General features: G+C 44.7%; 1 protein-coding gene across 3 annotated transcripts in view; it reads left to right on the top strand.

The window, feature by feature from the left end:
- The window catches only part of sema6a (sema domain, transmembrane domain (TM), and cytoplasmic domain, (semaphorin) 6A), a 154,193-nt gene that overhangs the window by 125,216 nt on the left and 14,226 nt on the right, over window positions 1–14,751 (top strand). For 2 of the 3 annotated variants that reach the window (XM_079516770.1, XM_079516769.1), the window contains exons 16-18: window positions 2,498–2,556; window positions 3,525–3,545; window positions 9,696–9,857. In XM_079516770.1, the coding sequence (XP_079372896.1) occupies window positions 2,498–2,556; window positions 3,525–3,545; window positions 9,696–9,857 (242 nt within the window). The remainder of the gene's footprint in view (window positions 1–2,497; window positions 2,557–3,524; window positions 3,546–9,695; window positions 9,858–14,751) is intronic. The other variant, XM_079516771.1, reaches the window with a different exon arrangement.

Raw genomic sequence — 14,751 nt, 5'->3', positions numbered from 1 at the left:
AATAAGAAAAGGCTGCACACACGTAGCCACGATGCTGTATATTTATTGAAAAGAAACCAACGTTTCGACCTTTCGGCCTTCTTCAGGGAATAAACAAGCCAGAGGACAAACACACACTTATATAGGAGCAAAAACAGGTGGACTCCATAGGGGGTGTGAGGTCGTCATCAGGAAAAACCAATCAGGATGATTGGGAAGCCATTTTGAGGCGAATAACAATGCATAAATGACAGATATAACCAGAATAAATAAACATTCAATGCACAAGATGTGTTTACTGTTTGGCTGTGTGCAATAATAAATACATTTTCAGTAATTGGTTAAATATTTGCAATAGCATTTTTATATTAATTTAAGAGATTTAAATGTATTTAATAAATATTATAAATCATCTAGAAAAAGCTGGGGAGACAGAATATATTAGTTATACAAAGAAAACACTCAGAACACTATGTGTTTTGCCCACCATGTTCCCAGTGCATGACCACTGGAGGACTAGATCAGGTCTGAAACAACACAATGCATCACATGCTTCTTGGCTGACTCGATTTCAAGTCACTATGTGTTATTTGAATGTATTCAGTTTAACTGGGATCTCACTGTTTAACTTAAACTTACATGCCCCCTAGACACACTACATGCCCCCTAGACACACTGAACGACTGTCTTATGCCCTACTTGGCATTGAACCCATAACCTACCAACGTACATGCTGAGGTTCCTTCTCTTACACGATTGCGTGCGGGAGCTCTTTGGGGAGTGCTTTTGACTATCCATTGTTAATTCATCTGTGGAACAAGTGGAATTTAAACTCCCAAACTCCTAACCTTGAGTTCAAGCTGGTAGATTTACATTCTTACCAATGGAGCCGTGCAGGACGTCACTGTCTGCTGCTACTGTGCAAGTCTTCATGTGTCCGCGTGTGTGATCTCATCGCAAGACTTGAACCCACATCCTCAGCGTCGCCAGTGCACACACGGTTTTGGGTAAGGGGAAGAGGGTGTGGGTGGTCCACATAATGCAGAAGGCCTTTATGTACTTAGACATGTCTGCATCTGCTTTGTGATTATGACAGACGGTGATAAAGGAATCAGATAAGCAGATTAAACATACAGCCACATATGGAGAGACAATGATGTGGGCCTTTTGTTGTTGGTGTAGTAGTTTTTCATGGCAATACTGTATTTGCTGTCTAGTATAATGGGAAATTGTTAGTCATTACGACTCATTAGTGAGATGGTCGGGGCTGTACTTTAAAGTTGTGCTTGCCTTAGTGCATGAATTTATTTGGTAATCTATAATTCACAATTCAGGCAGCGCTGCAAGATAACATTTGTTCTTGGCAAGACATCAACGTGAAATGCCAGATTTCTGTTCCTGCAGTTCCATTGTACTGTGCACTGGTTTCTTTCTGCCGAAGGTGTTTTTTTTGTTTGTTTTTTTAACGGTTTTAATATGAGGTTTGTGCCGTCAACACAATCGGGGGGATCAGGTGGGTTGTGTGGTGTGTTTTTGGAAAAAAAAGATTCCTCTTCCTTCATGCTGTGATTGTGGCCAGTGGAGGGTGAGGAAGACGAGATGTGGGTGGGTGAGAAGGAGAAGCGGGCGGAGTAAAGGAGGAGGGGGGGTAGGTGGAGGGGTGCGGGAGGCTGTCAGGCGTGACTGTGATCCTGGTTGACAGTTGGTCCGCTCTGTTTCACTGATCTCCTTATAGCGCCTGCTTGGTGGTCTCTAAAAAAGAACTATAAAAAAAAACATGCAGCTCTCCTGTCTTAACCTCTCTCTCTCCCCGAAAAGCTTTGACTCTGTCTTTCTCCGTATGCTTGTTGCTCTCCCTCTCTCTCACCCCCTCTCTCTCTCTCATAACCCCCACCCACCCCCGTCATATGATGGCACCCAGCATGGATCCCCTTCCCTGGCCTGGCTGTGGGCCATGTGATTTCGATTATAGCTTTGTATCACTCTGTTCAAATGGCATGCTCTCAAGTGAGGTTTCTTTTTATGCGGAGGGAGGGGCGTTGAGGTTTTTGCTGGTTTTGGGATGCATTGCAACGTCATAATTTTTGCTTAGCTAACAGTTATCATTATCTGTTGCCAATTATTGCATATTTTCTCATGCATTCTAACAAAAATATGTATTACTGGTCCTGATCCACTATGATCTGGCCAACAGCCCTGTGTTTTCTATGGTTTTACTATGGTTTCATTGGGCTGTCCAGAGTCGGCTTATCACCAGTAATTGTCTTTGGCCTGCACAGTGCCAGCCCTTTTTTAACTTCATTTCTTGCCAGTGTTGGTTTTCTTCTTGGCTTATTGCAAGATAACAAAAACCACAAAGTTATCTTGTGGGCTATGGGTTTGTGTTTGCTGTTGGGGTCCAATGCAACATCTTATCAATAGTTAGCTTGTTGTTGTAGCTGGCCTCGTCTGGTGTGGCGTGGCCTGTATGGCATGGCCTGTTTTCAGCTGCTGACCATGATGTCTCTGTTCCCTGCAGATCGGCCTTTGAGCAGGACGTGGAGCATGGCAACACAGATGGCCTGGGAGACTGCCAAAGTAAGCAGGCCTCCTTCCCTCCATCTTTCTCTCAGTCTTCTATGCGCTTTCCCTCCCCTTCCTTCCTTCCTTCCTTCTTTCCCTGTAACTGTCTGCCTCTTCCCTCCATCCCTCTCCTCTCTGTCACCTTTCTCTCTCTCTCTCTCTCTCTCTCTCTCTCTCTCTCTCTCCGTCCTTCCCTCACAATCCTTGCTCTCAGGTCCGTTCGTCCATCTGTCCCTCTCTGCCTCCCACCCCCTGTTTTCTCTGGTCTTCTGGTGTTGATGGTACTCAATAGCCTTGTGTCCCATAGGGCAAGGACTGCGACATGCAAAAGCGCAACACACAACACATGCCTTCATCGACACAGGGAAATGGTTTACCCAAAGCTGTCATAGAGTTCAATTCAAAGCAGGACACAAGGCAGAGAACACACAACACACAACCCCAAGCAGTCACTCTCAAGCCCGCCCGGCCACTTAAAAGCTCTCTTTCATAGTAGACCATACAACAATGCAGACAATTGATTTCTTTCTGTCGACAGTGGGAAATCAAAACTGTGTCTTCGTCTAACTTGTTTTCAGATGTGTCATGTTTGTGATATTTGTTCAACTGGCTGGATGTCACATACAGCCAATTTGGATGCGAGACAGTTTTCAGGCACATGTTAACATTATAACACCGCCCAACTCATTTGATTTCAACTTGGTTGACTATGAGACAATAATGGCTATGCATATTCCTTTCATTCGATTTGACCAGCAAGGGAGATAGTAACATTTGACCTGCATTAGCTGAAGGAGCCATTTATAGATCACCACTGATTAGATGTTGGGACAACACTGAACAGCTAGTCGATTTCAAATTACTTTAAAGGTCATGTTATTTTGTTTGGAGTTATCTGTTTATTTTTTATCATGTTAAAGCACAGGCCATCTCTACTTCTGTACTAACACATTTTCCCTTCATCTTTTTTCCCCATTTTCTAGATTCCTTTGTGGCTCTCAATGGTAAGTATTCCATGCTAGAGGTAATCAGATAAAAGGACGAGGAGAGCTGCATTTCGTCTCCCCTCACTCTTTTATCTTCAGCCCCACCCACTTCAGTCAATCAATCACTCACTCCCTCTCAGGGAAATTAAAACCCCGCCCACATGTGCAACGAGAGGTTATTAATGACTCTGGGGTTTTTACAGTGGAATTCATTTGATTCCTTCTTTTTCTTTATAGACGGTCAACCCAGTTATGAAGGTCATGAAAGGTTGCAGCATGGTCAGTTTAAACAACTTGCAAAGCCCAAAGTCCAGTTCGGCCCCAACCCTAAACCAGTCCCTGTTGTTTAGAATCGTTCAGAACCGTGGTTCTCAAACATTTTTATGTGAAGGACACCCTAATTGATGTGTGAATATTCTGTGCCGGGGAGATCTACAAGTTGACAACGCGAGACATCACACTGCATTGTGAGCTTGTAGATTGGCTATTTTTCCCGGGACCCTACTTTGAGAACCATTGGTTTCTAACCTAGCATTCAGCACAATAGAGTATTAGAATGTATTCGTATTGCTTCTGTTTTCTGGGTTCTGTTAGACATGCTTTCTTGCCCCTCCCCTCCCTGAGACTGAATGAAGGCTCCTCACCCTGTTGTCCAATAGCATCGATTGGCCCTGACCTTTGCTTACCTAATTGGACGGATCTGGTTGTTAGTGGTTAAGGGCTTGGTGGTGAGGGGACTCATCAACATGACCATTAATAGTACAACTTGTTGACAGACTGTGTGTGTGTGTGCGTGTGCGTGTGCGTGTGCGTGTGCGTGTGCGTGTGCGTGTGCGAGAGAGAGAGAGAGAGAGAGAGAGAGAGAGAGAGAGAGTTTAAACAGAAGCTAGTCTGTTTAGAGTGAGAAAGGCTTAGATGTGTGTTTGAAGACCACAACCAAGCATTGTATGGTTGGCACACAGTATACATACACTCCACGACTGCTTATACAAAAAAGGCAAATGTAACACACACACACACACACACACACACACACACACACACACACACACACACACACACACACACACACACACACACACACACGTACTGACATCCTGACACCTTTGATCTCTGACTCATTCATTTTAAGTCATATACATATTCTCTCACAATCATAGAGCGTAATTCCCCAATCATACTGTACCTCCGTTAGTGTGTTTACAGCGCATTCTAGGTGGCGGATGATTGATGTCATTTTCTCTTCGAGGGCTTTTTAGGGAATGGTAAACAGATGTGATCCGCCTGCAGCTCTGTCACATTTATCTGTGACATCGACGAGCATGCGCACATGCGCACACACACACACGCGCACACACACGCACGCAAAGATGCACGCGCACATACCTTGCAGCTGCTAGATCAAAACAGTCAGATCCATATGGAATGAGACGAGAATATCTATTTTGAAGTCATTCCAGATCGCCTGACTCCCGTAACCCCCGATGGCCCCGATGGCACGCACGCACGCACGCACGCACGCACGCACGCACGCACGCACGCACGCACGCACGCACGCACGCACGCACGCACGCACGCACGCACGCACGCACGCACGCACACACGCACACACGCACACACACACACACACACACACACACACACACACACACACACACACACACACACACACACGCATCAGAACCAGAATCAAATAATTATTTTTAGTGCCAGGCAGGCTAAAGTCTTGTTAAGTGTGTTAAGTTGTTGTGTGCGCGCTGGTGAAAAATAGCAGATCTGCGACTGTTGTAGATGTGCAAGCTAACAATTTATGAGCTTGTTGTATATAGGAAATAGACGTACACGGATGATCACACAAACATGCATACATGCACACATTTACAAACACATTTGCACTGGCGTGTACGCATACTGTACATGTACCTAGACGACAATACGTGTGTGATAGAGCACACAAACACACATGCACGCACGCAAGCATGCATGCACGCACGCACGCACACACACACGCACGCACGCACGCACACACACACACACACACACACACACACACACACACACACACACACACACACACACACACACACACACACACACACACACACACACACACACACACACACACACATGCAAACATGCATACATTCACAGTCAGACAACACCTAGTTTGCACTTCTGCATCAAGTCTCAGACTCAGTCTGTCTGCCAGCAGTAGATATGGACTTAAAAGATAAATAAATGCCCCCCTCCCCCCCTCTCTCTCTCTCCCATCTCCCTCCCTCTCTCTCTCACTCCTCTCCTCTGCTCCAGACGTGACATCCTCTCCTCTCTTTTAATCTGGAGAAAGAGAGGGATGTGCATCCGTCGGCAGTTTAGTTTTTCTTTTCACCGAATCTGCAGAAGAGCTGAGGCTCCCCCCCCCCCCTCCCTCCCACTCTCTCTCTATGCGTGTCATCTGCCTTGAATTGCACTTCCCCTGGTGTTGGGCGGGGGGTTGAATTATAAAATAGGCCTGTCACACTAATCTTTCAGCCTTGGGCCAATAGTTAAATAAATCATTTTAATGATTGCCACGCCACACGGGGAGGAGGAGGAGGAGGATGCTGGGATGCGGGGGGGATGTTAGTATGTCTGTGCTGTTGTGCCTAGTTCACCAACAGCAGTATTGTTAGCCCCCTCAAATGTCACCCTCATTGGACACGTGCATGGACACAATATGTTTTGCAATACTCGCAAAGACATATACGTACACTTGGCGAGTTGGCGTGCATATACCGCCCCCGCACTGAAGGGAGCGTGTTCAAATGGTTTACTGCAGTCCGGGGGGCTGATTACCAGCAGGGCTGTTGATCAGCGTGTAGCCCATCTTCATATTTAATGTAGGGGCTTAAACGTTGCCTTCCATAACATAACATAACAACTCCTATAACTCACAGCATGGCCAAGTGGAGCTTATACGAAAATCATCTACGGTAAATTTGCCATGAGTACGTGGGATGCATAATGTGAATGCTGTGGCTTGGAAATATGCCTCCGCTTATATGAAGGGACCATCGTACACACCAAGGGCAGTATTTTTGTCACTGCCTTACCCCTTATCCCTAAACCTATTTTTTTTAAATAGTTCAAATAGCCGATCTACAAGCTCACAACGTGTCGATGTAGATCGGCTAGTTAAAAATTGTAAAATGTTTTTCAAAATTAGTAAAAAAAAGGCAAAGAAGTTTAGGGATAAGGGGTAAGGCAGTGATGAAAATATAGAGCCACAAGTCTGCGATACGTAGTATGGAGAAAGGAGTTTGGCTATTAATACGTGCAGATGTACAGAGACCGGCAGGCAGGTTCTTGCAGACAGAAGTCTGACAGTGATCGATTGAGACGGTGGAAGAAGCGCAGATGAAAGATGAGGTGAGGGAGGGGGGGGGGTGGACTAGGGCCCACAGCAATGGGGCAGTGTTAACACTTTTACATTTGAAGATGTACAAGTGAAACTTTCTCTAAGGTTCTAATAAATAAATCCTAATCTCGGGGATTTATCCCAATCATGCAGATGTCTCCTCATCATGGCTCTGCCCTCACTAGCTGCAGCCTGTTGAACTGTTGGCCAGTCATCCTGGGTCCCATTAGGAAGTGTAATTACAAGGATGAGTTCGATCGGAGGAAATTAATTAAGCCTTACCAGCGACCTCTCAAATGATTGATCTGCTAAGTCTTCCAAAATGTGCTGTACTTAAATTAAGACAGACAGATAGACAGACGGAGAGACAGGAATTAAATCAGTGTTTATGGCTGTGCATTTAAATAAAAAGAGGTTCAGAGGCGTTAAAAGTAATGTCATAGGTTTATGTTTGTTTATTAAAGGATCCCTATTAGAGACACATGCATGAGCCTTGTGGTCTTAACCCATTCTGGGCGGGAATCCCTTTTGGTGTTCTAACCATTCTGGATGGGAATATTGGGGTTCTGTGCAGTATGTACAGTATTCAAAAATGTAATTTTTTTGATGCTGCTATATAAATATTTGAAGTTTTTCAGAAAACGAATGTCAGGATTTAGAAGCGTTTGTAGAATCGGCCTCAGTCCAAAATGGGTTAAATGTGCAGTGACAACAGGAGGGAGATGGAGTGTGCATCCCAAGTCTCTTAATTGCATCCATGTTTCGCTCACTTTCCTTCTTCCGTCTTCTTCATCTTATCTGAGGATATACGGAGAGACGCAAGACAACCATGTGAGGAGAGAGGAAATGAGGAAATGTGGGGTTTTTTCACCCCCTTTGAAGAGTCATGGGAAGCAACATCCGTTTTTGATTATGGTGGCACAGCTGGATCTGCTGCCAGCATCTGTTGTTACCGTTATATACACACTGACACGAGCGGTAGCCCCCAACCCCCATCTTCATGACTCTGTTTAGACACATTTACTTGTATTTACATTGTTATTGAGTCATTTGTCATAGTTTGCCACGCTGATGACCTGATTGTTGATGGAAATGAAAGAGCAGTCTTTAGCCTTGCTTCTGTGCCAAGTACTCTGTCACTGTTAAATGAAACATATTTCAGACCTATCAGTAAAGGGTAACCTACAAGCCATGACCCACCAGGGTTTCTCATTAATATATTAAATTGTGGCCACGGTTTAATTTGCCCCACTGCAGTTTCATGTCGGCATATTACCAACACTGGCGACACTTACACACACACACACACACACACATGCACGCACACGCACACGCACGCACACACACACACACACACACACACACACACACACACACACACACACACACACACACACACACACACACACACACACACTTATTATTTATGCATTTCATTATTAACTCTCTCACACACACACACATACAACTTCAACTAAACTGCATCACCCCTCACCACAGATGCACATTCATTCTGTGGGATACACTGCACATTATTTCACTCACATAATATGTTAAAGCAATAAGCCCCAAGAGGTTGTGGTTTACAGTGATTTTAGAATGGCTACGGGGTGTTGTTAGTCACGACGCATGCAGAGCGGGTTGGGAGACATGTAATTAATGTCATGGCGTTCAGCTGAAAGTCTTCCGGGAAGGGTGCTCTGGTGCTCATAGCTCCTCGTCCTCGGCAGAGAAATAAGGGCTTTTAGGGACAACTGTCGAGAGAACGAATTCTGGGTCAAGTAAGGATCAAGGAAATAAGAGACTAGAGATGTACCCAGCGAGAGAAAGAGACCTTCTTTTGTTCCACACCAAGGTCACGAGAGAGAAACACTCATCTAAGGAGTTCAGAGCAAACTCAAATGCAAAACACGTACACGGGAGATGAGGGGAGGTTAACCGCTTTCCACCTGGCGTCCCTGTTTTGGGCATATCATTATAGGCAAAAGATTACAATAATTTCAAATATGTTTTTGAAAAATAGCAAATACAGCAATTATTCTTCACCTCCAGTGTATTATTGTAGGACTTAAGAAGGTTTATTTGTAGAGGTGAATGGCGTGGGCAGGTTGGAATGGCAGGCAAGCGAGCAGGCAGACGAAGGGTGATCCTGAGAACAAGGAAAGTCCAATTTTGGAACAACCACCACGAACTACAGTAATCATTTGGGTGAAGAGTTCATAGGTAGGAGAGGTGATGAGCTGATGTGTGGCAGGTGTCTAGGTTCTAGGTGAGTGAGCAGCAGGACAGGACAGGAACACAGGCACGCACGCACGCACGCACCAACAGGGAACACAGAAGGAGAGGGCACACACACTGAGACACAAGGGAAGATACTGGGGCAGGGCCATGGCTTTGACATGTGTGCATACACACACACTCTCTCTCTCTCTCTCTCTCGTACAGTACTTGCTAATGAGTTGCCGACGGGGTCACCAGGGAGAAACACTTTTCTGCCTCACACAGCTGTCTGTGCTCTAGTCACTAGTTTATAAAAGAGTTTCATGTGGATGTGTGTGTGTGGGGGTGTGCATACCTGTGTGTGTGTGTGTGTGTGTTGTTGGGGGGGGGGGGGGGGGGGGGGTGCCAGCATGTTCTCTGTATGTGTGTGTGTGTGTGTGTGTGTGTGTGTGTGTATGTGCGTGCGTGGGTGCGTGCGTGCGTGCGTGCGTGCGTGCGTGCGTGCGTGTGTCCATACCGAGCCTTAGTTTAACCTGTGCTGTGTCCGGCAGGCCATCACCACCACCACCACACCCTCCCACTCCCCACCTCCGCCCTGCCGGAGGCGGCAGAGGGCCCCCTGGGCCGGGGCCGCATGGTGGAACCCATGAGCTCAGACAAAGGGGAGGAGCCCTACATGGCCGTGCCATCTCAGACGCAGCCTGAAACCAATGGTAAGCCTTGGAACGAGAAACAATAAAGGGTCCATTTGGTCCACTGTCACCTGTGGCGAGGGAGGAGGGGATGGGCTGGGTGGGCTCAGGGGGAGCCAGGGAGGGGGTTCATGGTAATTGAGATTTACCGCTGCCTGGCTGCTTCCGGCTGACTAGACACAGAGATAGCGGATGAATCTGTCACTGGGGGACAAATTGCACTCGCACTGCACATATAACGCATTATTAACGCATACACGCGCAATCATACACGCGCACATGCATGTGCAGGAACATTCATACACAAATGCGCTCGTACATATGGAGAGATACGGAGGTATTAAAGATGTGTATGAACACACACGAAACCTGTAGGATAGATTTATTAGCCACGGACTGTAATGTCCCACAGGAGATGTAATATCCAGACCATTACGCTCTGAAGAAGGAGATTGCAATGTATTTATTTCCGCAAGAAGACGGCCCTGGCCCTCTGTCAAGCGCTGTGACATAGTGATATGACATTGAACGCCCTTTTCTCCTGTGTTAACAACCTACCTAACATTACACTGCCTCAAGGACAGCTCTCTGGCTGAACGGGGATGAACGATTGAGAGAGAGAGAGAGAGAGAGAGAGAGAGAGGAGACAAAGCAAAGAACAGGAAGAGATAAGTGTCATGTAAATGAGAAATAAAAGCAATCACATATTGCAGGGCTACAGTTTCATACTCTAATACAACAGATACATTACTGGTCCCATTAAGCCAACATGTGACATGTCCCTCCTGCATTACATACGTATGGTTCATGATATTAGCACGGCCACAGTGATGAGTAGATATGGATTATCAATAATGATGATGACTACTGCCGCAGTAGCTTTATATTTCACACTGCCGTAATTTTTTTTAAAGCACTTAAAACCACAAATCTCTTTATTACATTTTTTTTTAATAACAGCCTAATGCATACAGAGAAACAAATTACGTTATTGATTGTACAAGCATATCCCTCATACACACATTTCAACCCACTCACACTTTCTAATAGACCCTTTTCGCAGCAGACGATTTGACGGATAAACACAGCTGAAGGTAATAACATTCATTGTGGGTGTGTTGTTTACAGTGACAGCTAACTTCATGCGCCCAGAAACACCAAAATGAAACACGCCCATTATTAACGTTATTGCATGCAGCTGCATTTATACCTCATCAAAATGTTGGCTGTGAAAAGGCTCCATGCTGACCTCTGTGTGCAACTGTCTTTGGGGCGTGGCTCACCGTTACCGTTAGTGTGGCACGCGTCAGCCGGAAGCAGCACCCAGCACCCTCTTGGTAGTTCAGAGCACAATGGTGGCAGACACTTCAGACAGCATGCCCCCAGCTAGCATCAAGACATGCTGTCACTGCCCTCAATGCCTTTACCTGAGCAGGTGTCACTTGACTGAGAGACCTTTTTTAAGGATCGAGTTCCGCTGATCTTAATCAGGTTTTTACTTTGTAGTGACCCAGCAAAATACTCAGTGATAATTTAGCCATTCGTAACGTAAGAGTGTAAAAATGCTACCAATTGGACTGTTTTTTTTGTTGTTGTTTTTTTTCACTCTCAGACTAGCTGCAATCCGGAACTTATTTAAATGAATACACTTTTGTTTTAACTAATCAAAAAGGTTCAAATCCCAGGTCGTATATAAAAGTTACGGATTGCAACTTTAAATGAACACTGCAGATTTTACTGAGTGCTAATGGAACTACAGTATGTCGCCTGGTGAACCAAAACATGCATCCAGGAGGTTTACAAATTAATATACTGTATGATGAAGGTGATGGATGTCTTAATTTCGTTTCTTGGGGACGTGGCTGTCAGTCAAATGTGTCTTGCTCAGGTAACCAGCAACGAGGGCTCACATTTCAAAACAATGCTTCTCGCTGTCTTTTTTTCTGTATAATTGTTATTGTTTTTATATGACACCTTTTACAGCTTATTTCAGTAAATATTCTGTTCCGCTCTACTGTTTCATATCTTTTGCATTTTCTAAAAGTCAGCTCTGATGAGATTTGTGTTTTTCTTTTGTTGATTTCTTGTCAGTGTTTCATGGTGTTGTTTTTTTTGCATGGTTTGGAGATGTTTTTTTCTTCGCTATTTATATATTTATTTAAAAATGTCCTGCTGTTTATGCTTTGATGGTATTAAGCACCGTTTTTGCTCCACGCAGCTTAATGCATTTATTTCTGCATGGCAAATTGAGCACTGCAGTCAAGAGTGCTAGTTCCCAGGGTTCGATTTGTAACAAAACGAAAACTAAGGCGAGGACATTTGCGTAAATACTTAAGCCCTATATGTCAAATATAGCCGATCTACAAGCTCAGAATGTGTTGCGATTAGACACATTGTGAGTTAACCTAGGGTTGACATAAGCATATCTAATTACATTGATTAATTGTGATATTATCAAACATATTTATGAAACATTTCCCCAAAGTAAATGCATTTATTTAATTCAATTTGACAAGAAGCAGAGATAAAACATATCCCCCCGGTGATGGAAATGATTTATCAGAGAGGGGATATCAAAAGCAGAGACATGGATTACCTCCAGCAAATCGAACCCTGCTCATTTCCCTCTTTCCCCATCGTGCATCGTCTATTACTTTGGCTTCAGGTGCCAAATGTACTGTGAAAACTCAGCAATCTGCAAGTGAAACTGGAGACCCAGTTTAACATTACATTGAATGTAATTGATTCAGACACTAACTATTTCACATAATGGAAAAATATAATCAGAATTTTAGCTGCATACTGATTAATTTATGGCACACAGTTTATAGACTGTATGGGGGATAAACATTTAGCTAGACTGTTAATTTGACAAGTTCAGTAAAAGTTTGTTACGCTCAATGAAATTCAAAGTCACACAGTAATGACTCCCAGAAAGTTGTTTGGCGAGCTTCTCTGTGATTCGCAAGAAACTAGAATTACCCTCCAACTTTTTTCATTTGCAGTCGAGTCATTGTGGGAGCTTATCGGCTAATGAATATTACTGTACAGCACTGCCAGTATGTGTTTTCCCAGCACCGCCAGAGCAATTACAAAAAGCTAAAAAGAGATGTGCATTCACACACTGGTGATACTTAGCACCCAGTGGCATGGTTACCCAGTGTACCAGTGGGGCTGCTGAGGTTTTCTCCACAGTACATTTGATCTCTGTGTTTGTGTCTGTCTGCCCTCCAATCTGTCTGGCTCTCATCTGTCTGTGTGATATTTGCCACTTCTCCCCTGCCCCAAATAATCCCTGCTCCTCCTGAGTCCCATGTCAACCTCTCCTCTGTCCTCTGCCCCATCTGCTGCCATTGTGATTAGACTCCCTTCCGCAGGACCTCTCTCATCCGAGTATAGGATGGCATGTTCCAAGGCTATACCTTAGCTAGCGCAAATGAATTCCTACATGTATTTATAGAGCATCCCTCACCTTCCTACCTCCCATCTTCACCTCCTTCCCCACATGTCTTCGTCTCCTCTTTGGTTCTCTCCCCTCGCTCTCTGTCTCCTATCCAACCAGGGTCATAGCTCTTCTCCCATTTGGGAATGAGTCCCTGAGTCCTGCCCTGCTTTTCTTCTCTCTCTCTCTCTCTCTCTCTCTCTCTCTCTCTCTCTCTCTCTCTCTCTCTCTCTCTCTCTCTCTCGTTCACGTCTTTCTCAACCCCCCTTCTTATTTAATACCCCCTATTCCTCCTCAACCTATCTATCTCTATCTATCCCTCCCCCACCTAGACCTGTAGCCATTGCTGTGTCGTTTCAATTTATGGGTTAATTATAGAGGCAATCTAAGCAGAGAGAGCGAGAGAGAGAGAGAGAGAGAGAGAGAGAGAGAGAGAGAGAGAGAGAGAGAGAGAGATGTGAGGATAAGAAAGCTGGAGAAAAACACAGGAACCGGGAAGATACTGTGAGAGAGAGAAATGGAGAGACAGTGATCAGGGAGGAATCAGCACTAATGCCAAACTGCCGAGAATAGAGAAGTGCGACAGACAAGGTTGATGGCAAGATGTGAAGAGATAGAAGACAGAGAAACTGAGCTAGATACTGTACTGAGCGGCAGAGAGGGATGGGAGAGGAAGAGAACAGGACGGAAAGGGAGATAAGAGTGAAAGTTAAACAGAGCAGAGGGGTGTAATGACAGTGTTTTCTCTCTCCTCATGTTTGCCTTGTCTCTGTCCGTGTGCGCACCAGTCCACAACTCTAACTTTGCACAATCTATATGCTCTCTGTTGTATGTGCACTCAACTAACTGAGCTCATCTAGCAGTAAAACCCTGTGTTAGTTTAAACTAATATTTAGGATTAGTCACCAGTCTTGGTACAGTAGCTACTGTACCAAGACCCTGGAAATGCATTTGGAAGGAATCAGTGTTGGACTGGTATCGGACTGGTATTGGAACATCTTATGAGGATAAACCAAATGAAGAGAAAATCTGTAGAACTGTACTGTTCAGTACCTTTGGTGTACGATATGAACTTTTTCTTGTCATACTCATATTTCACAATGATACGAATTCACAGCTATTTCCTCATCAAGGATGGTGCTCAGAATCGGTTTCTGTGAACATATAACACGTACAATTTACTTGTCTCCGTGAATTTGATTTGCTCAATATGACAGGCAGGCATGTCAAGCTTTTATGGATGACCTGGATACATTTCAGTTGTGTCTTTTATGACTTAAAGACATTTCTTGGCCAAATAATATATAGCTTATCAAGAAATATGAGCCCCCTGTGTGTCAGGATTTCACAATGATATAGACTGTCTGACAGCTGCCGGGAGAGGGTTATTTTCAGCCTCATGCATTTTTCTGAAACCATTTTGCCAAGGTGTATCTGGCTTTATCGGGGGTACAGTCAGACCTCTCTCACACA

Source organism: Electrona antarctica (genome assembly GCF_951216825.1).
Source record: "Electrona antarctica genome assembly, chromosome: 12".
Lineage (NCBI taxonomy): Eukaryota > Metazoa > Chordata > Actinopteri > Myctophiformes > Myctophidae > Electrona > Electrona antarctica.
Note: the sequence above shows the minus strand (reverse complement) of the source record. Positions and strands in the feature narration are given on the sequence as shown.